General features: G+C 37.1%; 2 protein-coding genes and 1 long non-coding RNA gene across 5 annotated transcripts; 1 reads left to right on the forward strand and 2 right to left on the reverse strand.

The window, feature by feature from the left end:
• Window positions 1-595: 595 nt before the first annotated feature.
• Window positions 596-8,051, reverse strand: LOC113640664 (guanylate-binding protein 1-like). Of its 2 annotated transcripts, none has more exons than XM_047806369.1 (11): window positions 7,920-8,051; window positions 6,360-6,564; window positions 5,454-5,581; window positions 4,650-4,759; window positions 4,300-4,520; window positions 3,721-3,963; window positions 3,468-3,616; window positions 3,228-3,359; window positions 2,239-2,451; window positions 1,967-2,069; window positions 596-1,761 (listed from the first exon to the last, which is right to left on the reverse strand). In XM_047806369.1, exons 2-11 carry the CDS (start codon window positions 6,541-6,543, stop codon window positions 1,364-1,366), a joined length of 1,881 nt encoding a protein of 626 aa, XP_047662325.1. In that variant the 5' UTR covers window positions 6,544-6,564; window positions 7,920-8,051; the 3' UTR covers window positions 596-1,363. The 2 variants fall into 2 exon arrangements, with proteins under 2 accessions (XP_047662325.1, XP_047662326.1); XM_047806370.1 differs by having other exon boundaries at window positions 3,898-3,963; window positions 7,920-8,046.
• Window positions 8,005-21,272, forward strand: gbp2 (guanylate binding protein 2). Of its 2 annotated transcripts, none has more exons than XM_027143253.2 (11): window positions 8,005-8,142; window positions 11,856-12,042; window positions 13,371-13,498; window positions 16,355-16,464; window positions 16,556-16,749; window positions 17,144-17,386; window positions 17,513-17,790; window positions 17,957-18,169; window positions 18,256-18,358; window positions 18,803-18,996; window positions 20,081-21,272. In XM_027143253.2, the coding sequence occupies exons 2-11, from the start codon at window positions 11,868-11,870 to the stop codon at window positions 20,300-20,302; spliced, it is 1,860 nt and encodes a 619-aa protein (XP_026999054.2). In that variant the 5' UTR covers window positions 8,005-8,142; window positions 11,856-11,867; the 3' UTR covers window positions 20,303-21,272. The 2 variants fall into 2 exon arrangements, with proteins under 2 accessions (XP_026999054.2, XP_026999053.2); XM_027143252.2 differs by lacking the exon at window positions 8,005-8,142 and adding an exon at window positions 10,592-10,916.
• Window positions 9,326-12,270, reverse strand: LOC125139943. Its single transcript, XR_007139109.1, has 3 exons — window positions 12,229-12,270; window positions 9,571-9,683; window positions 9,326-9,465 (listed from the first exon to the last, which is right to left on the reverse strand). It is a non-coding gene; the product is annotated as an uncharacterized LOC125139943 (long non-coding RNA).
• Window positions 21,273-25,307: the final 4,035 nt, after the last annotated feature.

The following is a 25,307-nucleotide window of genomic DNA, read 5'->3' on the forward strand; positions in this document are numbered from 1 at the left end:
TACATTGAAAGCAGAAGGGGGGCACGGTGGCTTAGTGGTTAGCATGTTCGCCTCACACCTCCAGGGTCGGGGTTCGATTCACGCCTCCGCCTTGTGTGTGTGGAGTTTGCATGTTCTCCCCGTGCCTTGGGGGTTTCCTCCAGGTACTCTGGTTTCCTCCCCCGGTTCAAAGACATGCATGGTAGTTTGATTGGCATCTCTGGAAAATTGTCTGTAGTGTGTGATTGCGTGAGTGAATGAGAGTGTGTGTGTGTGCCCTGCGATGGGTTGGCACTCTGTCCAGGGTGTATCCTGCCTTGATGCCCAATGACGCCTGAGATAGACACAGGCTCCCCGTGACACGAGGTAGTTCGGATAAGCGGTAGAAAATGAGTGAGTGAGTGAGTGAGTGCAGAAGTAAGTGCAATCACAGTATCAATGATATAGTTATGCCCAGCTTTCCTTGAATATTTTTCTGAGTTTCAGTCAGTTGTTCATTAGTACAGTATGGGAAAAATATAATAATTACCGACACATTCAGAAAAGCACCAAAACAAAACTCATGCATATACTGCACATATATTGTATACTGTGAAACACGTTATAGGATTGTGGTTTTATTGTTTAAAAAATAATCAACAATTTAATACACAATAAGAAATATATAAATATATAAACAAATGTGTGTCTGAGTTGCACTTCTCTGTTTGTTGTCACCACAGCAGATCATCTAGTCCACATATTTTCCAAGTCCTTCCTCTTGGGACATTACAATTTTATCTAGGCTTGGGACCAGCACTAAGGGTTTACTCTTCAGTGAATGCTTTAAATTATTTAACTGGCATGAATGTGTCGGTGTACAGGTGCTCTGTGAATGTATATCATTGTTCTAACAAAGTTCTTAATATTTGTAAAAAGAACCCTTTACCACATTTCACATGGTCACTTACACTTGCTTTTTTTTTTTTTTAGCATATACTGTACATATATACTACAATATCCCCTTACACCATACCTTCACATGTGCAATAAATGTTACACTACACACTCTCATGTGTAATAACGCAGGGACTTTTATTTTGTTTAGCTCTTCAGTGTATCAGTGTCTCTAAGTTTTATTTTCTATAGTTAGTTTATATTTTATATATATTTAGACATTTTTTCTAGTTTTTTTTTTAGTTTTGTTCCCTTTCATGTACCACGTGTTATGGAATGACAATAAATCTCCCTTGAACCCTGAGTATATATCAGTACACTTAAAATATATTCATTATTTATAGGTATATATTAGTAACCATGCTGTAAAACATTATTTCCCAATATATTACAATAGGTAATTGCCTAATTTTAGTTAGTGTTCTAACTGATAACAGTCCTGATTTTCTTATATCATGGGTAATCCTTGCTTCATTGCTTTATACTTGATATACATGAAGAACAATTCTTTAGCAACACCCATACCAGGCACAACATAATCCTTATAAAAACTCTGAGACAGTTTATCTTTTTCTTCTTTAAGGTGCTCAATCTCCAGGGTCATTATCTGGGCTTTCTCATCAAATCCTTTCTGAATGAGTTCTTTATGCTCGGTCAGTTTGCATTCTAGTGCTTGGTCTAGCTCCTGCTGTTGCTCCTGCTTCTCCTCCTCAAACTTCTTCTCCAGCTGCTGTAGTCGTTGTTGATGGCTCTCTTTTTCCTCCTGCATCAGTCGCTCTGTCTCCATCTTTTGCTCTTGTTCTACTTTATACTGCTGCTGTAACAGAGCTGCTTGTTCTCTTTCCTCTGTGAATCACCAAGGGTCAAAAGGTGAAAAGGACAAGTAAGGAAGTGAAAGTCTACAGTCTACAGAGTTCCCATTAAGTACTAGAAAAATATGCAGTGTAGTATAAAATTTTGGTTAGGAACTTCTTCAAAGGTATTATTATCCTGTGACAGTCACACGTTTTTTGCAATCACACTATCAGTGATATAGTTATGCCCATCTTACCTTGAATCTTTTTCTGAGCTTCGGTCAGTTGTTCATCAGTCTGAAGAATTAAATTTGCCTCAAAACTTTTCTCTTTTAGAAACTTCTGCAACACATCCTCAGCCTTCACACACAAAACACATACATGGCCATATAGTGATAAAGGCCTGTTTTAGTAAAGAAACTTCAAAACTAGCTTTTTTTTTATTTTTGTCTTAGCTAGCACAGTTGTGTGTGCCTCAAACACTGAAGGTCACATGCATACAGTATATCTGTAAGTCTGTATTGCTTACCAGGATTCCCTTGTTTGGCTGGCTGTGGTACTGGATGATAATGTTGTCTCTGTATGTGCAGTAGAGTTTATATCCTCCAGGCTTTGCAAAGTCTCTATTCTGCAAACGCTCCCTCACCTCGCTGTATAGATCGTACAGAATCTGCTGGCACTTCTGTTCTGATGCTTCCAAGTTCTGAACACTTAGTTCTGCATAGTGCTTATCTACCAACTCCTGAAAAAATAATAATTACCGACACATTCAGAAAAGCAACAAAACTCATGCATATACTGCACATATATTGTATATTGTGAAACATTTTATAGGATTGTGGTTTAATTGTTTAAAAAAAGAATCAACAATTGAATACACAATAATTATATATATATATATATATATATATATATATATATATATATATATATATATATATATATATATATAAGAACAAATGTGTATCTTTAAATTGTGATTCCCTGTTTGTTGTCACCACAGCAGATCATCTAGTCCACATATTTTTCAAGTCCTTCCTTTTGTGACATTACAGTTTTATCTAGGCTTGGGACCAGCACTAAGGGTTTACTCTTCAGTGAATGTTTTACTTTACTGAACAGGAATCGGATACAGACTGCAGCAGTGAGAGAACAGGAGCCTGATGCTGGACCACCAGAAGACATGAGAAAGTGTTTTTTAAATTAGTCAACTAGTAAAAGTAGCAGCGCTACTTTAGTAAGTTTTATTTGTATTGCAAGAAATGCTCCAGGTGGTTGTTGCGGCCAGTGAAAAGTTACCTCTTAGTGCTGTTCCCAAACCTGGATTAAATTGAAGGGTTGAGTCAGGAAGGGCATCTAGTATAAAGCCTGCAAATATGTGGATTTTGATCTACTTCTACTCCTGTTTCTGGGAGGAAACTGTACTAACCCAAGCACTGAACACTGTGTGTGTGCATGAGTGTGTGTGTGTGTGTGTTTGTGTATGTGTGTGTGTGTGTGTGTGCATCCAAAACTCACCATGTGTTTCTTAAAGTATTCCCCTTCTTCATCTTTAAAGGAACGCTTCAAAAACTCAGTGGTGGCCATACTGCTGATTCTCTTATGTTCAGCAGAAATTTCACTCAAACTGACAGGAAATCTCTTCTTTACCTGAATTAAACATTTGAATTAAGATTAGAATTTGTGTGTGTGTGTGTGTGTGTGTGTGTGTGTGTGTGTGTGTGTGTGTGTGTGTGTGTGTGTGTGTGTGTGTTTTACCTGTTCCATCTCACTCTGGTACAGCTTCAGCCCCTCTTGCACAGCTGCCTCGTTTTCAATCCTTGCCATGGCAAAAACAGCATTCTCCAGACAAGGGACTTTCCCACTAGAGATCGTCTCCACATATGTCTGCACTAGGTGACCGAACCCTGTCAACACAAACACACAGTCACAGCACAGAGATTAACACATCTATATGTATTAGAACATCATTTATTGGAACTGTTTTTACAGATAAATAATTAGTGCTCACTTCTGCCTGTGATTTTGTATCCTCCTTTAACTGTTTTAACTTTGCTTGTAGCAAAGACATAGTCACAGAATTCCTGTGTAACATGCAGAAATTTCGGAAATATTTCCCTTTCATCCAGGTTCTCTAGCTGAACCATTTTGTCCTGGGAGGCAGGAAATGGGAAAACAAAACACTTACGAGTTGGAAAATAGTTTCGAATACACTGCCTTGGAAGGTTGTAGTTAGTGTCCTTCTTACTAAAACCTGCAATGCAGAAAATAAAATATTCATGTGAACACCTGCACCAAATAAACACTGACATCCAAAGCGAATCTTACATTAAATTAAACCTGTCCACTTTATTAGGAATCTAATAAATCTGAGATAATCATGGACACAGGCTTACTGTTTTCTGTGTACTACTCTTCTAAATAGGGGCTATATATGTCTCGCTATATCTTACCTGGCATCTCAAAACAATTTCCCTCTGACCTTTCTTATCAACAAGGAAACAACATCAGTTTCAATGGTATGTGTGTATAGTGGATGTATGACTGTCTACAGGATCTACAGGATCTCAGTCAAAAATTTTAGTAATACCTTTCTTCAGCTGCAGGGCAAAATCCAGGTACTCATCCGGGGTGACAGAACCTTTTTTTTCAATCACCAGCTCCAGTGAAAAATCACGCACTGTCCAAATAAACTTAGGAAAAAATTTCACAAACTGAGATTCTTCCTCCTCCTCCTCCTCCTCCTCAGCCTCAGTTGCTGTGGATGTAGGTGATTTGATTTTAATCTGCTCTGCAATCTCAGTGACATAGCTGTAGCATGTTAAGGAATCATGATTTAATGAGAAAATATCTGTCTTTAGTAATGACTAAATATGACCATGTCTATATACTGTATGTTTGTGTAGTTTTACAATAGACAGATTTTACAAGAAAGGATACTGTAATTTTTCTACTGCTGTGTTGTCGATAGTTCCATGGCTGTTGTAGACCAGAGTGCTACTGAGAAGAACAGCCAGGCAGAAGATCCAAGCATCATTTGTAGAGTCTCCCTAAAACAACACAGATGTTATGAACTTCAGTATTGTTTAATTAGTGAATTACACAATATCATATGCCTATATCTATGTCTGTGCACATCAATGAGACTTATCTACTTGGAACAAATTAATTCAATTCAATTCAATTCAATTCAATTCAAGTTTATTTGTATAGCACTTTTTACAATAGACATTGTCTCAAAGCAGCTTTACAGAACATAAACATAGAGCAGAAGGTAAACATAAGGAATAATAAAAGAAATAACGAATAATAAAAAAAAAAGAATTAACAGAATAGAAATTCAAGATTACTATTAGATATATATAGAAATTAAAATAGACATAAGACTACAAACTTTACTGCTATCTTCAATTTTCTTTTATTCACTGGGAATGCAAATGTTCACAAATTACATGCACAAACCTAATTTTAATTATAATACTACTGCCATAAATTCCTTTGGTCTATTGTTATATTACTTTTATTATTTGCTTGCTTTTACGACCAATGTAATTTCAGTGTTTTTTTGTAGCTCATTCTAGATAAGTGATTTTGACATTATTTAATGCTTTTTAAATACAAGACTAGTGCAGATTTTAATGCTAAATGTATTGGGTTGTCTTGTAACTTGGTAAAGATGCAAAACTATAATGTGAATAATTACATTGTACTTTATAGCTGTAGCTATAGAGATGGTATTATCACCTTGTCAACATCCCCCAGTCCTTCAGTATCAAGCAGCACCAGAGTATGTCCAGTTTTGTTGGGATGTGGCACACACCACATCCAAATACCTTTAGTTTTCGACTCAATGGTGCTACCCAGAGCAAAGCCTGAAAACATCCACAGTAATCAATGATCAGTTTATATAACCAGTAGTTTCTCTTGTGGCAAATTTAAAACAATATTACTGTACATGGGCTTTTGTGAATTTTTGCTAAATTGCCCAAATCAAGTGTTGCTAATGAATTTACTGTGCATTTTGTGACAGAAATTAGCTGGTCCTAAAACACAATAAATTAATTATAGGATCGTTTGATCATACTGCTCTTCTCAGGCGATGTTGCTGTTGAAGTACTGCTTTCTTATTATTTATTGTAAGAACAATAACAGTACTTATTTATTTTGCTACATTAATTTATATTATTTGACAGGTAATCATGATTAACTGACAGTGACCTGGGAAGCATCCATGGAAAAAGCATATGAAAAGAAGCACTTCAAGTACCACGATGCAAGAACCAGGGCTGGAACAATAGAGCCAATAGAGGTTGCCTACTGGGGTTTGCAGGCCACCTTAAAATGTACTTTGCAAGTAAAAGTCTTAAGCTAGCCTTTGTTAGCTTGGAAAAAAATCAAGGCCATACACTCTATTACTGGGGCCTGTTGGATGCAACTGCTGGAATGCAGGGTAAGAACTGATCATCCCTGACTGTGTACTCTGGATGCAGGTGTCTGATGTTGAAAGATCCCAAATACTCACAGACCCCAGGAAAATCACTGAGGACACATATCAGCAAGCATCCGTAGGATATATTTGAGAAGTAAAAGGATAAAATGTAATCAGTATGTAAAAATGACAAAAAAAAAATGTAAAAAAAAAAACCTCACCAGTTTGTTTTCCTGCCAGGCGATTCATGAGGTAAGACTTCCCTGTGCGATAGAGCCCCACCACAGACACTACTACCACTGGCTGATTATTCCTGAGCAGGTATTCAATGGCTCTGTCACTCACACGCAGTGAACCCTTTACATTTTCCACCAAACAAATAGGCTCAGGCATTGGGCTGCACATGTCACTCTCCAACTCTGTAGTCTATATGTTGAAAATAAAAATCTTTAACTAAATAAAGAAATCGAAGATGCTTTCTGATTCAATACAATACAAATGAACTGGACAGCTTCTTTAGCACATAAACAATCATGCAAATATAATCAAAACCTAAAAAGGGATATAATATGGATGTGGTAGATTAGGGGTAAGGTGTTGGACTACAGATAGGAAGGTTGTGAGACTTCAGGTTCACCGAGCTGCCACTTCAATGCCCCTGAGCAAGCGCCTAACCCTCAATTTCTCAGATGTATAAAATACGAAAAATGTATGGCACTCTAGATAAGGGTGTCTGCCAAATGCCAGAAATGTAAATAATGTAGTTTTATATGCGGTAATTTCCTCTGTTGGTTGTCATTCTCTAAAAACTTCTCTCTGAATTCTCAACAGTACAGAGCTGGTTATGTAAACTTTAGCCATAAAGCCACAGGTACACTATATGGCCAAAAATGTGTGGACCCCTGCTTACATCCATTATACTTTGTTGAACATACGATTTCAAAACCATAGTTTGAAAAGTGAGTTGTTTCCTGGGTAAATATATAGTACTGGGGTACTATTAGGTTCAGATCTTGTTTTGTGCACTGGGGTAAGGTTCAGGCAAATTAATGATAGGGCATTACACTGGTTCATGCCCCTTGTCAAGTCCAGTGAATTAAAATTGTAATGCTGCAGCATACAAGGCATTATATTTTATGTGTATACAACAGATTTTGGAGGGTCCATGTGTTGGCGTTATTGTCAGGTGTCCAGAAACCTTTGGCCATATAATGTATGTATATAACTAATGTTTTATTATAATCCTTCGAAAAGCCAGGGAAGTTGCACTATAGCAAAGCAAACTTCTAAGTAATACCCATGAGGAGAATACACTGTCATGGTAGGGGATGGTGTCTGACCAAGCTCATCTTTCATAGAGACAAATTTAAAAAATCATGCATTGTTTATTATGTTCAAAGTTTTGCCATCCGTGCACAAAAGCACAAAATTGTGGCCAGGTAAGTGTCCAACAAAAACCCTTCCGTGTTCTTTGTTATCTTCAATAGAAACTGGTTAATCTGGAATGTTCAATTGTGACATTCCATTACATTATTTTGTCCCATTATTTTTAAAGTACCAACAAAACAATTTTAAGTTTGCGTGTGATTGCTGCAAAAATAGATTAAATGAAATACGTTGTGTTTGAAAGGACTGGTTAATCCAAATGTGAATGTTATGTAAACTTTAGCCATAAAGCCACAGGTACACTATATGGCCAAAAATGTGTGGACCCCTGCTTACATCCATTATACTTTAAATGATCAATATAAACCATACATACAAACCAACCAAGCACTTACCTAATTCTATGACTGGCTTTTAAGACGACGCAAGACTAGTAGCTACTAACATACTAACTAACCACGTCTGCACTTTGTTTTCACTTTTACTTTCACTAGCGTTAGTGAGCAGCCACTATATAACGACCGTATAAGACACAAGCGTTGAGTTCGTGTTAACATCTGAAACTGAAGTTTTCACTTTACAGCGGCATAATCTAACTAAACTGTTCCCTCTGCCAAGGTAAGTGCGTCCAATGAGTTATTATTATAAGCATTAAAAACCGGTTGTATTATTTTACTACACTTACTAGTGTTTATATGCTTTTATTCCACTATAACATATGCTGATGTAGATGCAGTGGTAATCAATTTGCACGTTTCTTGCACGTTGCACTGGTTTCTGTCGAGTCTGTAAGATAAATCCTATATAAAAACCTATTGAAACCTGTCTGTTTAGTAGCGTATGGGGCTAAAGCAGCTAAACACATACAGCACATACACGTTCATTAGTGAAAATGCGTTTCTTTTTATCATTTTGTCCTCCCGTTTTTCAGTATGCATTTTTAACATACATTCATTTAACCCAAATTTCTGGGTTGTTTTTTGTACACGGTCGCTGTGGTATTGTCTTTTCTAAAAAAATATATATATATATAAAATAATAAGATGTATATATTCTTACTGGACAGACAACTACAATTTGTACTTTTTATTTTAATACGTTTAATACGTTCTCCCTACCACATTGGGGGGTGTAGGGGTGTATTAGACAGTAAGTGACCGTCTAAAAAGTGCATGTAAGTTTCTAAATAGATTACTCACTCACTTTCTATCGCTTATCCGAACTACCTCGTGTCACGGGGAGCCTGTGCCTATCCCAGGCGTCATCGGGCATCAAGGCAGGACACACACACACACACACACACACACACCGGAATCGAACCCCTACCCTGGAGGTGTGAGGCCAACGTGCTACCCACAAAGCCACCATGCCCCCTAAATAGATTATACAGGGGTATTTTTCATCGGACTTACAGAAGTATAAAAGGGTGTGCAAATTACAGCACAGTACAATTAGGCCTTTTTAGAAGGATATGTGAAAAAAAATCTACATGTTTATTTCAGGTTGTTATGGAAGTAGGTTACATGAACTACTCGTTACACTAATATCACAGAAGAACTGCCAAGCATTTGTTCATTACAAATGGCACCTATGATACCTATGTCAAATACACAGTGTTTCTTTGTTAAAACTGGTTATAACAATTATACCAAAGTGTCAATACAGGGGCCAATCCATATGATATGCTTCAAAAACTGGTTTATTAAAATGTTTGGAAAATAAAACATTCTTTGAATACAACGCAAACAAACACAACGTTCTTTCTTTTTTCTTTTGATCCGTTAGTTCTTTCCTTAGGTAATCATTATTTCATTTTTGCTTAATGTCTTCTTTTCTTCCATCCATGCTTGCTTCACTGGTGTTTTGGTGAGGCTCTTATACTACCTCTTCAGTTTTTCCTTGGCTCTCTTTTGGAGCATGGAGAGATGATTGAGAGTGTGGCTAGAAAAATAAATGATGTACAGTACCTGGGTCTGGATCATCAATGACATACAGTATGAGGGTGCATAGTTATACTTAAAAAGTAAAAATTAAAAGCCCACATACCTGTAGTTTGGAAACCAGGGTGAATGTTTTTGGATGTTACAGCTGCATTCAAAGCAGGCTTCACAATACTTGGAATATCATATATAGTTTTCACCTTTCACCTCTCGTGTTTCCTAGCAGGACACCAAACAGGTAAGAATCAACGTGGGAAATATATACAGTAAATATATAATAACTCAATCTAAGTTAACACTGCTAAATACTACTTTTACATAATTATAAAGTTCAGAATCTAGACAGTTACTCTTTAATGTGTTTATGCAAAAATTAAGTTATACATTAGACATGTTCTAAGCACTGCAAAAATGCTTTAACTACCGGATCTCCCGGATCCCTGGTTTGATCCTGAGCGCAGGCTACTGTCTGCGTGGAATTTTACATGTTTTCCTGTCTCTTATGTGGGTTTCCTTTATGTTTCTTCCTTCCTGAAACATACCAGTAGTTGGATTGGCTATGCTAAATTGCCTATTGTTTTGTGTGAATAGTGTTATGCAATGGCCTAGGATCCCTTCTATTGTGCATTGGCATCTCACATCCATTGTTCCCAGAATAGTATCTAGATTCACTTTCAACCCTGACCAGAAAAAAAGCAGTTTCTGAAGATGTCTGACTGAATGAATCAATATCTACTATATGGTCAATATCATATATAGTTTTCACCTTGGCAAGATTCACCTTTATTCAAGCATCCATTTCAGCAATGACCATTTTCTTAAATTGAGGATAGATACTGTGAACCACTGACCTATGGCTATCAATTCCATTGTCTTTGCAGTAGTTGCTAGCGTTCACAGATAAATTCTATTCCTAAAAGTTTTGGGACATCTGCCTTTACATGCACATGAACTTAAATGACATCTCCTTAATCTGTAGGGTTTTGCCTACTCTTTGCAGCTATAACAGCTTTAATCTCTCTCTCTCTCTCTCTCTCTCTCTCTCTCTCTCTCTCTCTCTCTCTCTCTCTCTCTCTCTCTCTCTCTCTCTCTCTCTCTCTCTCTCTCTCTTTCTCTCTCTTTCTCTCCCCTCCCTGAGCGGGACTCCGGCTTTTACAGCCCATAGTTCATCGTTTACGAGATAAGAGTTACCCCAGGTAACCCTTAGGGTTAACCCACCCTAAGGTGCCCAGGACAGCAGGTTGTCCAACCGTCCTACAAGCCTAGTGTTCCCCACCCCATGAGTCAGTGGAACAGGAGAGGCGAAGAGAAGATATTTGTGCGCACACCTTTATCAGGTTCTATAACCTGGCCCTGGACCTCACTGCAGGGTCAGAGGTCCTACAAGGTTTTTGATGTTCTGCTCCCAGACTGCTCATGCTCTCTCACAGCCTCTGGCACAGTCATCGGGCGGTGAGTGGCAGCATGTGTATTGGCGTTCCCATAACGTCACCCCTGAAGCAACATTGAGTTTCCTCAAAAGGGAACTACACCAGTTTACGTATGTAACCTGATTCCCTGAGAAGGGAATGAGACGCTGCATCACTGGCTATGCCCCAGGAGTCCTCTCGTGTTTCCTTCAGACAAATAGAAGCTGGAGTAATGTGACGTAGATGCCCTTATATGGACTTACTGGTGCATACTCACTTCATCACATGTCTTTCCCTAGCCATTAAATTCAGCTTCAGACACAACTTCCTCACAGAAGCATTCCCATAGCGTCAGCCCTGACGCAGTGTCTCGTTCCCTTGTCAGGGTTACATACGTGAAAGTGACGTGAAAGTGAAAGTGACTTGACATGACATATGGCTAAGTATGGTGACCCATACTCAGAATTTGTTCTTTGCATTTAACCCATCCAAAGTGCACACACACAGCAGTGAACACACACACACCGTGAACACACATCCGGAGCAGTGGGCAGCCATTTACTGTATGCTGCGGCGCCCGGGGAGCAGTTGGGGGGTTCAATGCCTTGCTCAGGGGCACCTCAGTCGTGGCTGGCCCAAGACTCAAACCCACAATCTTAGGATTACGAGTCAGACTCTCTAACCATTAGGCCACGACTTGCCCCCAACCTGGTACGGTTTTATTTGTTTATCACTTTTCTTGATTATAAATAATGTCAGTTTCTGCAATCGTATGCAATCATTTGGAGTCAAGAAACCAGGAGCTCCTGAGCAACTCATAAATTAGCATGACATCTTAAAGTTCATTATAGATTTAACACTAAGTCCTACATGACAGAGCCTTCAAATATTATATGCATTTGTAGAATGTAATTAGCTTTTCCTTGGTGTAGTACTAAAAATAAAATTATGTTCTGTTGTGTTGTGTTTTTGGGATGATCAGATTTTCAAAGCCATGGATGCACCAATATGTTTGATTAGCAGCGATTCTAACGGACAGCTATGCGTTGCAAAGGAAGCTAAACAAATACTGGATGAGATCATTCAGCCAGTTGTTGTAGTGTCTGTAGTGGGGCTGTACCGTACGGGGAAGTCTTACCTCATGAACCGCCTAGCAGGACACCAAACAGGTAAGAATCAACGTGGGAAATATATACAGTAAATATATAATAACTCAATCTAAGTTAACACTGCTAAATACTACTTTTACATAATTATAAAGTTCAGAATCTAGACCGTTACTCTTTAATGTGTTTATGCAAAAATTAAGTTATACATTAGACATGTTCTAAGCACTGCAAAAATGCTTTAACTACCGGATCTCCCGGATCCCTGGTTTGATCCTGAGCGCAGGCTACTGTCTGCGTGGAATTTTACATGTTTTCCTGTCTCTTATGTGGGTTTCCTTTATGTTTCTTCCTTCCTGAAACATACCAGTAGTTGGATTGTCTATGCTAAATTGCCTATTGTTTTGTGTGAATAGTGTTATGCAATGGCCTAGGATCCCTTCTATTGTGCATTGGCATCTCACATCCACTGTTCCCAGAATAGTATCTAGATTCACTTTCAACCCTGACCAGAAAAAAAGCAGTTTCTGAAGATGTCTGACTGAATGAATCAATATCTACTATATGGTCAAAGGATTGTATAAACCTGCCCATCACATCTATATATAGGTCTTTCCCAGACTGTTGCCACAAAGGTGTAAGCATGCAATATTTATAGGATGTTTTGGTATTCTTTCCCACTAGAACAAAGGGGGACAATACCTATTGTGCACAAAGTGAGGCCCATGTTTTACCAAGGTTGCAGCACAAGCACCACAGTCCTCTTTACTTAACTTCAGTCCCATACAGTAATAATCTTGTGTCTAAATGGACACCTCCCTACAGCCACATGTCAAAATCTATTTAAAAGCTTTGTAGAGTTAATTATAACAGATAAGGGAGGTCTAAATCTAAATGTGATGGTCAGGTTTCAGGGTGAAGTTTACAGTAAACAAAATCGAAGCTTATTAAGCCAATTTATAGGATTTTCTTATCCGTATCAATCTTTAAAGATTCAAATAATCAACAATTTTTAGGTAGTTTTTTTTTTTCTAGAAATCTGCCAATAAAATTTAAATTTAAAAATGTAAAATGAAAGCTTTTTATATTATTTAGAATTTTATGTATTAAAGCACATTATCTAACAGAGAGATTAAGAAAAATAGCTTGAAAATTTAAATCTTCCAAATTGAAAATTGGGTTATAACAGTCTAGATTATGGTTTCTCAACCGGATTCTATCTAAAGCATTTTATCCAAATACAGTGTTAATACAAATTGTATGGAGTTTAATAATATAGTTTAAATGTATTATATTTAAACTTAGTGAATAATATTAGAGGAGAGTATTTAACGTGTAATAATATACTTCTTGTTTATTGTTGTTGTTGTTTTGTTTTTGTAATGTTTCAGGCTTTGCTCTGGGCAGCACCATAGAGTCAAAAACTAAAGGCATCTGGATGTGGTGCGTTCCACACCCCATTAAGAAAGGACACACTCTGGTGCTGCTTGACACTGAGGGACTTGGGGATGTGCACAAGGTATGGACAATGTACTGAGCACAGTACCGAAAACATCACCTCTGGTAACACTGTTTATGAAACTGGGGTTGAAAGGGTTTACACGGATGCCGTTTGCATCAGCATTTACACACAATTAATAAAAATCCTGTAAATTCTGTAAATACTGATCTTTTATGTCCTGTAGTTTGCAGGTGGTATGTTGTAAAATCCACATGAATGGACAATTCCTATAGTGTATTCTCGTGCTGTCGCTTCTCCAGTTAAGAGGGGAAGCACCTGACCATCCACTTAATGTAGAAGAAGAAAAATGTGATTCATCAAACCAGTCCACCTTCTTTCATTGCTCCATTGCCCAGTTCTGATTCTCAAAAGCCCATTTGAGTCACTTTCAGAAGTGGTCAAAGATCAGCATGGACACTGACAAGTCTAACTAGCTGAAACACACTGTGTACTGACACTTTACTATTATAGCTAGCATTAACAAATTAAGCAATTTGTGGTACAGACGCTCTTTTGTGGGATCAGGACAGACATGCTGGAAGTTCACTGGTTGTCTATGGAATAAAAACACTGTCAATAATAATCGTACGTAATTCAAAGCATTTGTGTGTAAATTTGAATTTTGCGGAGTTGGATCCCAAAATTTACGGCCACGACAGTTTACAGATACGAGATTTTGTGTGTTTGTTCAAATACAACTCCAAAATGTACGACTATGACAGTTTACACACACAACGCTTGTTTTCACAACACCTCTTTTTCATACACGAAAACGGTCTGCGAAACAACTGTCAAAAATACGTTTTTCTTTTCAAGTAAGACGGTCCAAGTCAAATGGGCAGTCAGTGCAGCAGGAAATGGCTAGGTGTGAGGTGTGTGTGTCTTTTATGTAGGCCTATCTCATCACGCTACAGACTGCAGTGATGACCTCCTAAACAGCTGTATTCTTTAAGCACCTAATGTAACCTTACTCTGAGAGCTAATCTTACTTACTATAGTTAACCTATATCTGTAATATTACTCCTCTCTGTTATTAGTGATAACTAACCCATAAACATGTCCGAATTTGGAAGCAAAAAACAACTTACCCGAGACATGTGCATTTTGTGGAATTGATTCATCTTCCCTCGGATAGTAATACCTGTAAACGTGATGACGTATTTTTGACAGTTGTTTCGCAGACCGTTTTCGTGTGTGAAAAAGAGGTGTTGTGAAAACAAGCGTTGTGTGTAAACTGTCATAGTCGTACATTTTGGAATTATATTTGAACAAACACACAAAATCTCGTATCTGTAAACTGTCGTGGCCGTAAATTTTGGGATCCAACTCTGCAAAATTAAAAATTTACACACAAATGCTTTGAATTACGTACGATTATTATTGACAGTGTTTTTATTCCATAGTTGTCCTTCATTGAAGAACTTGTTTGTAACCAGGTTAATAATTAAGTGAAGGATTCTATTGAAGTTTCATAACATAAATAACATATAACATAATTTCCAAGGGTGAGAAAATGATGCTGCCCAAATGGAGTGGAGAAAGTTTTTCCCTTATAAAGATATTGTAGTGAAGTCAGTCAATAACCTTTTGGTTAAGTCCAATGTTGAATAAAGTGAGCCACAGATAACTAATCAAGCAGTTTTTCAGCTCAAACATCAGATATAGCATATAAGGAGGTTGGATCAGAGAGCTGGATCAACCATGATACAGTATTCCAGCAGGGTGGGTTAAGGGCCTTGCTCAAGGGCCCAACAGTGGCAGCTTGGCAGTGCTTGGGCTTGAACACAGATGCTCCAATCAACGCCCCGATATACATCATATTTAGACACAGCACTGCCTCCTTTAAAGTTTACACAAAAATGGACCAGCCAACATGTTCCAGCAAATAGTGGACAGGTGAGACATTCAAGCTTGGGCAACTGGTTTTTAGACTTGTGAACAAGTTGGTGGGAGAGAGAGTAAGGGGAAAAGGAGATGTTTAGACAAGTTATTGCTCTCAAATGTATCCTCAATCAGCTGAGAAGTTTTTCTAAGGACATAAGCTGGTGGCCACCATTCCTGTCATGAGTCGACTGAAGAATTGCTCCAATACCACCAGCTTATTATTTGTTCCACGTCCCAGTCCTTTGCCATAAACCACCATTGACAGGAGTCTTTTAGCTGCTGTGTGTAAACAAAGGGATGGCTGATTTCAGGGAGCTGCAGTGACCAGCAACATCAGTGATGCTCTTTAGTGTCTGGCTGACACACTGCAGAACCTCCCTTTTTTGCTGGAATACTTCAGCTGTATATGTGGTAGCAGCTGTTGCCAGCTTAGAGCCTAGTGCATGAGAGTGTGGAGAACGTCTTTGGAGACAGGTGGAATTTTAGCTCAGCTCTGGTTTATTCAGGGCCCATCCTGGACTTGCAGCTTTCAAGGTCATCCTCTTTGGTGTGTGTGCGCACGTGTGTGTGTGTGAAAAATGTGATTCAACAATTTAGTTTAGAGATGTGCAGAACTTTTCTTTTTCTTTTTGTTTTCTTTCCATTATAAATTGTATTTTCACAGTGACAGTGAAGTTGGAAAAAAGATCTGACCTGATTTATCTTATATAGTTTTTATTTTTTTTACAACTTAAAAACTTGTTATTGTAACAGGATTGAGGGGATTTCATATATCCTTTGTGTGTGTGTGTGTGTGTGTGTGTGTGTGTGTGTGTTTAATACAGTAAGGCTTCCTTTTTCAATTAAGATAAAATGGAAGGTGTACCAAAATGGGAAGGTTTTAATGATTTCTTGTATTGATGATTTAGGAGAAAGGATGGTCTTATTTAGTGTTTGATTATTTGTGCCAGACCATTTAAGCACACCAAATATGTTTTAATGATTTTCCAGGGTGATGAGAAGCATGACACATGGATATTCTGCCTGGCTCTCTTGCTCAGCAGCACTCTGGTCTACAACAGCCTTTCCGTTATAGACAACAATGCACTCGAGAAGCTACAGTATCCTTTACTAAATAACACACACCATGTACAGTACACTAACACAAGATACACATGATGGTTATGTTTTCTTGAACACTAATCCCTGCAGCTATGTGACAGAACTCACTGAGCACATCAAAGTGAAAGCACAGAGAGGTAGTGATGATGACGAGTCAGCAGAGTTCATGAGACTTTTCCCTTCTTTCATCTGGTCTGTGCGAGACTTCACACTGAAGTTGGAGAAGGACGGCAGGGTCATCACAGCTGATGAATATCTGGAAAGTGCTTTGGAACTTAAACCAGGTGAGCAATGACAAGTGCTGTGGTGAATAAATATCCCTGCATTTATGAAGTAAATGATGTTTTCTGTTTTTTTTTTTTTTGAGTTTTTAATGAAATGTTTACAGTAACTGTCATTAAAATAACAAGGCTTAAAGTTCACGTCGGTGTGATCATACACCATGAACATGATCTACTTATAACATTAAATTAACCATTAACAACCAATCACAACAGAGCTTCATATTTTTTTTATTTTAAAGGCTCACAATGGAGTTGAGCATTTTATGTTTGTAAATTGCGTTACCATTTATATTTTTAGTTAATTCTGTCTAAGTGACAATATTAGATTAAAATGACACACAAATGTACAGTATATATTTGAAACTGTTTTGTATTCCTTTTTTTAAATGTTTAGGTAATTCCTCTCAGGTTGAGAAGTTCAACCTCCCCAGGCGCTGTTTGCGACACTTTTTTGCAGAACGACGGTGTTTTGTATTTCCACGGCCAGCCAACGATGATGATCTAGCAAGAATGGAGGAGCTATCTGAAACAGATCTTGATGAAAGGTTTCTGCAGCGTGCTGATGACTTCTGCTCCTATGTGTTTAACAATGCCAAACCAAAAACCTTAACAGGGGGGCGGATTCTTATTGGCAGTGGTCAGTGTTCACCCATTACAGCAGCACTGTAATGATTATAATAATAATTGTAATAAAATCAGAATCTGGTTAAACATGGCAATATTTGCATTCTTAAATGCGAGGATGTTTTGTTTCTTATGTCAGCCCTGGCATGTCTGGCAGAGGTGTATGTGGGGGCAATTCGTAATGGTGAGGTTCCTTGTCTGGATAGTGCAGTGGTGGCTTTGGCCCAGATCCAGAATGAGCGGGCAGTGGAACAGGCCTTGCTGGTCTACCGGAGTCAGCTTTATGAGAAGGTGTGCTTTCCACTTGCCCCATCTGAGCTATCTGATATCCACACAAATGCAGAGAAGGCAGCGATCGACACCTTCATCAATACTTCCTTCAATGACAATGAGCAAAAAGCACAGCTGAAGCTTATGGTAACCTGCAAACACAAAATACAAATCCACAGAGAAATTAAATCTTGAATTATAAAAACGAAAAATTGCATTTATATTAGTTTACTATCACATACAATCTCTCTCTCTCTCTCTCTCTCTCTCTCTCTCTCTCTCTCTCTCTCTCTCTCTCTCTTCCCACTTTAAGGAAGATATCCACACTTTGTATGCGGAGCTGTGTGGTCAGAATCAACAGGAGTCTATGAATGTTTGTAAGGCGACGCTGACCGAGATATTTTCTCCACTAGATGAGGATATTAATGACGGCACATTTATGCGCCCTGGAGGATACAAAGCATACCGTGATAAACTCCAGAACTTAACAAATGAATACAAAGCACGCACACACAAACAGTTGATGGTATGATGGCTAAAAACTTTTCTCCTCATGTTCTTCTTTCTTTTGTACATAGATGAAAATACATGTTCTTATGTGTGTTTTTACAGAGTGAGGAAGTGGTGAGTGAGTATCTGAAGGAGAAGGATCAGTTTGGAAAGACTATTCTTTTAAGTGATCAGTGCCTCACTGAAGCAGAGAGAAAAAATGAAGGTATGTGTGTATATAAAGCAGCAGTTTGGATCGGCAAGTGCTGTCTATTACAATTTATACCATTGAAATTTTAAAGGGCATGACAAGACAATAATATCTAAACCAACACTTTGAGTTGTTACAATACCTAATTACTCCTATAATGAAGCAATTAAGTACTCAATATATGTTAGCTAGAGGTTTGGTTAATAGAACAAGCTAACATTTTTAATGATTAGACACAAATGTTCAGCAGATAAATTCTTAACATTAGCTAATGTATTGTATCGTGTATCGTGTAATGAACCAACAAGTGACAGGAAAGCGGGAGAGTGACACTACAGGGGACAATCAAATTACTGTATAACCGGGGACAGTGCCTCTGTGTGTGTGTGTGTATGTGTGTGTATGTGTGTGTGGTGCATATATATATATATGTTCATGTTATGTTCATGTGTTTCTCAGTGGAGTGTTTGAAAAAGGAGCTTCTAGAGCAGAAGAATAAATCTTTAGAGGAGATGAAGGAGTTCCAAGAGCAGGTGTTGAAGGACCAACAGAAGACCTATGAGCAGAATGTAACCCAGATGTTGGAACGCATAAACCAAGAGAACGAGAGAGCAAAAGCAGACAATGAACGAGTGCTGGAGGCAAAACTTAAGGTAAGAAGTGACAGCACTAAGTTTATTCATATACATTTTTTGTTTTTGTCAATACCAAGTATTGCAGTAACTAATCAGCAGTGTTATATTGCACACAGCGGGGAAGATCACAAAGCAATGGGATTTTATTTATTTATCCAGTAGTTTTTCTTGACACAGTTACAGCAGATATTTGACAGATCTTGTGCCAGCTTTATCTTGCCTTCATGAATATCTTCAGGAATAATCCTTGTATTTAGCCAGAAATTATGTTCCCAGATGATTCCTGTATTGTGTGTAAGGTGGGCAAATAAAAAAGGGAAGCATTACAGATATTGTAATGTGTGGGGATTAAATACAGATGTAGGATCAAGAGAAGCTCTGCTTTAATTAACTTAAGTAAAACAACAAAAAACAACAAATACAACATGATAAACAAAATATAACAAAATCATAAAACCTTGAAACACATCCAACAGTACGGTGCAAACATAAACAATGACTGACCACCACAAAGTCGTGCATCAAGGGAAAATAAGGGGCAGCTGAATAAACAGGAAAACATTAGAAAAAGGCACCGCCTGCATGGGAATCAACACAATAATACATAAACAAATCGTTAAATAAACCATCCCCCTCAAGTAATCTTGGAACTGTCCCAATAACTCCTGAAAGTTATGATGAGCTTTTGGTGGTTTAGATCTGTTCATAAAGATTGTGCTGAACATCTAACCATAGTGTGGTGTCAGGTTGAAGGTCGTGCTTTAGCATCAGTTAAATCTTGTCCTAAGTTGATGAGCTTGTCCAGGGATTGTGGGTAAGGTCTTTGAGGCTAGAGTAATATAAAATCAATGTAATAGAACAGGCTTTGAGACACATGGAAAATGAGCAGAAATGTTCTTTTCAGTTACTGTATTTCCTGAGTCTCCTTGTTGATTTTGTCTATAACAACATCATCTGCTTTTATATACTCAGTGTAAGGTTGAAGTGAATTTAGAGGCCACATGTCTAGCTGTGTGTGTGTGTGTGTGTGTGTGTGTGTGTGTGTGTGTGTGTGTGTGTGTGTGTGTGTGTGTGTGTGTGTGTGTGTGTGTGTGTGTTGCAGGAACAAAAGGCTCTGTTAGAAGAAGGGTTTAAGGACAGAGCGGATCTGATGAAGAAAGAGATTGAAAGTCTGAAATCGGAGATGCAGACAGAGGACGAGTTAAAGCGCTCTACACTCAGTACAGTAGTGGATACTCTGGGCACTGCAGCAAGTTTGTTCCTGCCTGGAATCATCCCTAAAGTGGCCGGAATGGCTGCATCGTATCTCTCACGATTCTTTTGATCACTTATTTAGATCAATGCTCCCTATCTTCCTTAGATTTTAGTTATAGTTGCATACTGTGGGGCAAACATTTCTTATTATTTGCTATAAATGTTAAACCTTACAGTAAAAAAACCTATAATCCCAGTGTGAAAGGTTGCACATTGGAATATCGATCAAATAACAAACCAAAAGTGGTGTTACCCTTTTACCATGAAATTTAGAATGGATGTAGTTGTAGTAATGAAGATTTCTGTTTGAGGCACCATGACTAAGGCAACAATGCATAATGCTGACTGCCTTTAATATTTAATTTTTTTTTATTATTCTTTTAAATTCTTTTTTCTTTTAAGTTATCAAGATATGTAGTCTCTTCTAGCCATTTGTTGATGATGATTATAGTTTATTGGATTAAATCTGATGATAATGATATAATATTAGTAATGAGTAATTTATGCTTTATTAGACCACAATCTGCAAACTGTACCCAGTGTGATCATGCTAATATTTAGGTAGAAGTAATGATTGTATACGGTCAGAATTGTTTTTCTTTTTCCTAATACCTTGTTAATTCTGTACTTCTGTGCTTTGCCATTGAAAATCTAAATCATGTGCCATTACTATATAAATACTATATCACTATATTATAATGAATTTTTAGTCTTACTCAACTCTAAGACTCCGAAATCCATCATAGCCATCTTTACATAGTTTATTGATATTTAATTTTAACATAATGCTTAAAATATCCTTTAATTGCTCATTAATTGAATACTTGAAATGAAACCCCCATTTCTGGACCCTGGATGAAGTGTTTATCATGTTTACATATATTACAGCATGTTTTATCATTATATAGTATTCTATCAATAATGTTATGAGTGGGGAAATCATAAACCCCCAAAATACTATTGTTTGTATGTCATGGTTGTGTGTGTTTTGACTCTCATCGAAAATGCACTGATTTAAAAATAAAGTTTAGCTATATGTATATGTGTGTTTAAGCATGATCTATTTCAAGGATCTTGGGAACTGGAAATAGAGACTGTGGTGACAAGCTGGGAATGAATCCTACTTACAGGGAAAACACAACACTGATTAAATCAATGTGTTGTCACATCTATTCCATTCATCCACTATTTTTAAGGCCATTTTGCTGCCGACATGTTTTGTTTCAAACTGTTTATATTAATTTTGTTATAGAACAGAAGAGAATGCAAATCTGTTGATAATTACAAAATAAAAGCAGGAAAGTAATACATACATAAACAAACAATCAAGGGAATAAATAATCACACATCTCTGAGCGGGTTTCGAAATACTTTTCCGTGCTAAAGCATTTACATTTTTAGATTGTATTAAACTGAAATCTATAAGCTCTGTTAGCTTGCATTTACAACAGGCCTTACAGGATATATATTCAATAGACACAATTTAGGTTCATAAGGAATATTTCCACCAGTCATTTCACTGATCACTTCCAGAACGTCCTTCCAGAACACATGCAACTCTCAACATTTCCACATACAGTGAAAAGACAAGAAATTTCATCCTTACAGTTTATACAATTATCTGGTACGTTAGGGTTAATCTTATGCAATTTACTTAGTGTAATGTATGTCCTTATCATTCATTTGTATTGTATTATTTTACATGATGAATTGAGTTTGAGGCTAACAAGTAGAAGACTCCTATTTCTCCACAGTGATTTTCACCTGAAGATATGACCTGGAGTTTCTGCTAGTAATGTCTTCTAAAACAGAGAATAGTTGTGGAAAAATGTATTGTAGAATTATATAAAGTAGAATAAAGAGTGAAGTATGGAGATGGTAAAGGAGAAGCATACGGTATAGGGTAGTTAAACATTATACGTAAGCAGGCCATTAAGCTTGTGGAAGCCCCAGAAGAACATAGGTAAAAGTCATGAATATGGAAAAGTAAAAAACACAAACACACACACACACACACACACACACACACACACACACACACACACACACACACACACACACACACACACACACACACACACACACACAAAGGAATAAAAACACATGCACACACAAAAATAAGGCTCAATGTTGAGCATAAACTTTAATAAAAAATTATGTATCCAAAATGGTTTTAAGGTTTAATGACACATCACTTAGTTGAGTTCTTCTGTTAACATGCCATGGAGCTTGAGTAGCTTGTGTGCTTGTGTGCTTACAGTAGATGAGGATGAGAAGATTGAGTAGCCTGAGTAGTAAAAGTAGAAGCCTGGGCAGAGACATCAAGCCTCTCAGCAGCAGATGAGTCAAAGAGTAGACATTGACTCTCCAAATCCTTAGTATAAAGAATAATGATTTCAGTGAGAATGTCAGCAACAGGTGGAGAAATAGGGGTGTTGACTTTACCCAGAAATCTCTCAAACTATGGGGGAATTGCAGCTGGAAAAAAAACACATAGGTTCAGTGCATTTCATTAAGCACATACGAACCCTGTACCATGAACAGGCCCTGTACATTCAGTACAATCAGTTAATAAGCAACTGGTAGCAACAGCACTAAAGCCTATCTTAATAAGCAGGGCAGTGGAAGGACAACGAGAATCATATAAGAAAGAATGTTGCTAATCATTAAATTTCCAAGTTCAAAGGAGACCATACATACTCATTTCAAAATTTAGGTAACAAGGTATATAGGTAAAACAGTGACCATTTATAAATAATGGAAAATTTCCAGAGGTCACCGGAACAAATACGTGAGCTGAATTTTGATTAATAAGGAGAAGGTGGGAGTGGCAGTAGAAGAGGCATGTCTGAACATTAGCCAGTGGTATTTCGATACAAGTAGCTTCCACTGTACAAACTTGTATCCCTGGTACCAGCTGGTTTGTTTGCAGTCTTTGTGTCTACCAAAAAAGCTACCTCAACTGAATCCAGTCTTTATGAGCAGCTGTTGAAATATTAACATCTTTCTTTTTTAAAACAACAACAAAAAAACATTTTCTAATTTCTCATATAACTGGTTCTGATTCTGGTTTAATAAGTCGTATCAGACTGTAATTCTAACTAATGTTCAACTAACTTTATTACATTCTTTACAGTCTAATTACCTTTCAAGATAAACTGAACTCATGGCCCATAACCATAAAATCACTCATAAATCATGGCAGTTACAAAATGTCCCTTTTATTAATTTTTTTTAATTCTGTTTTATTATTTGAAAGAATAAATTCTTTGTTTTTTTCCTGTTCATATTGATATGATCTCGTTATATTTACTTAGCACAGTATTTATACACATGAAACACTTCATTTTCATGAATTTATTATTGTGCAGAATAAAACATTTTCATATGTCCGTCATATTTTCTAAACCCTTTGCACTTCTAAAAGCTTTTTAGGAAACAGCTAATAATGAACATTATATGCAGTCGTATGTAGCAATTTGCAGTATATTAGATAAACAAACAAACAAATAGATAGATAAATAAATGACTACAAATAAATAAATAATACTACCTAACAGAAAATATTATCACAATTTTGAAACAAGTGCACAATTGGCATTAATGGGAGTCATTTTGTGTCAGATTGTGTCTATTATATGGTTTAACTTTCCCTTGCATATAAAATCCCCTATTCTACAAAATCAACAGAATCTATTAATTCTATTATATAAATTCAATTATTATAATTTCAAAAACATATTTTTTAGTTAATTCAGTGTAAAACTGACTCACTCAGATAAATGTACAGAAGTACCCACATGGAAAGACATGGAAAAACAAAATGTAAAATATAGGAAGAATAAGTAAAGGAAGAATAAATAGCTGATAATTTAAGCAAGACTTTTAGTGTAAAAATGCACACTGAAACATGTTAGTAGAATCTACAGCTCATCAGACTTTTTCTTCCGCTGTACATTATCAGATTCCTGATGAAAGACGACGCCGTCCTTCTCTCTCCAGCTAATGGTGTAATTCAACATTCTCTTTCTTTTAAGCATTTCTTCAATCTAAAAAAACAGCAGTTAAGTCTTATGTATTATGAAACATTAATATACTTTTTAAAACTTTTTCAGCAGAGCATGTACAACCAACCAACATTTAATGGTTGTGTAATTATAATGTCAGTAACATTATACGTAAGATATTGCACAACAACACGGCATTCTTTTGGCTCAATGTGGATTATTGATAAGGAAAACTGAAGAGAATAAATATAATGACTACAGTGTAACTGTAACTTACCTTCTTTAAAATGTTTGCCTTCATGGACGGGTCATTCAAATTTCCCATTTGTTGAGATCTCACCTTTATTTTCACTACTTGTTTTTTCTTCGGTGTAGTAACTGTCATAAATTCATGAAAATATTCAAATATGAGTATTAAGGTAAAGCATTAGATTTTATCATATTATATACTACAACATGCCAGAAATTTATACTGACCAAATCTGGCCAAATCCAGCAGTATTTATATTCAAGTGCACACAAAATTTACCTTAAATTTAACAAACAACCATAAAAACAATAACAACAACAAAACACAGGACTGACCTTTATAACACACAAAAGGCAACTTTCGGTCACAAAGTGAATCATCCCACATCCCTTTATAATTCATCTGCATGACAACACAATTTGAGATGTTAAACAGGCTCAGAGGTTTCCCTGCTCTCCAGTATCGGAAAAAGGAAGTGGCCTCATCTGACCATTTCCAGTTATCACTAAACAGCCCGATCCACATCTGTGTAGACGAGTCTGTGGAGATGAGTCTAAGAACTGCGTTCTGGTGAGCTTCATTTTGGATGTCTACCAAGTCAGTGTACATCCATCTGCAGTATTCCTGAGCATCTCTCCAACTGATTTTGTTATGCTGGGAATATATCAGGCCATTATCTTCTGCACACACACACACACACACACACACACACACACACACACACACACACACACACACACACACACACACACACACACACACACACACACACACACATTGAAATCAAACAGCAAAAACTATTAAGAAAATAATTATTT

The sequence above is a fragment of the Tachysurus fulvidraco genome, chromosome 22, assembly GCF_022655615.1.
Source record: "Tachysurus fulvidraco isolate hzauxx_2018 chromosome 22, HZAU_PFXX_2.0, whole genome shotgun sequence".
NCBI classification, from domain to species: Eukaryota; Metazoa; Chordata; class Actinopteri; order Siluriformes; family Bagridae; genus Tachysurus; species Tachysurus fulvidraco.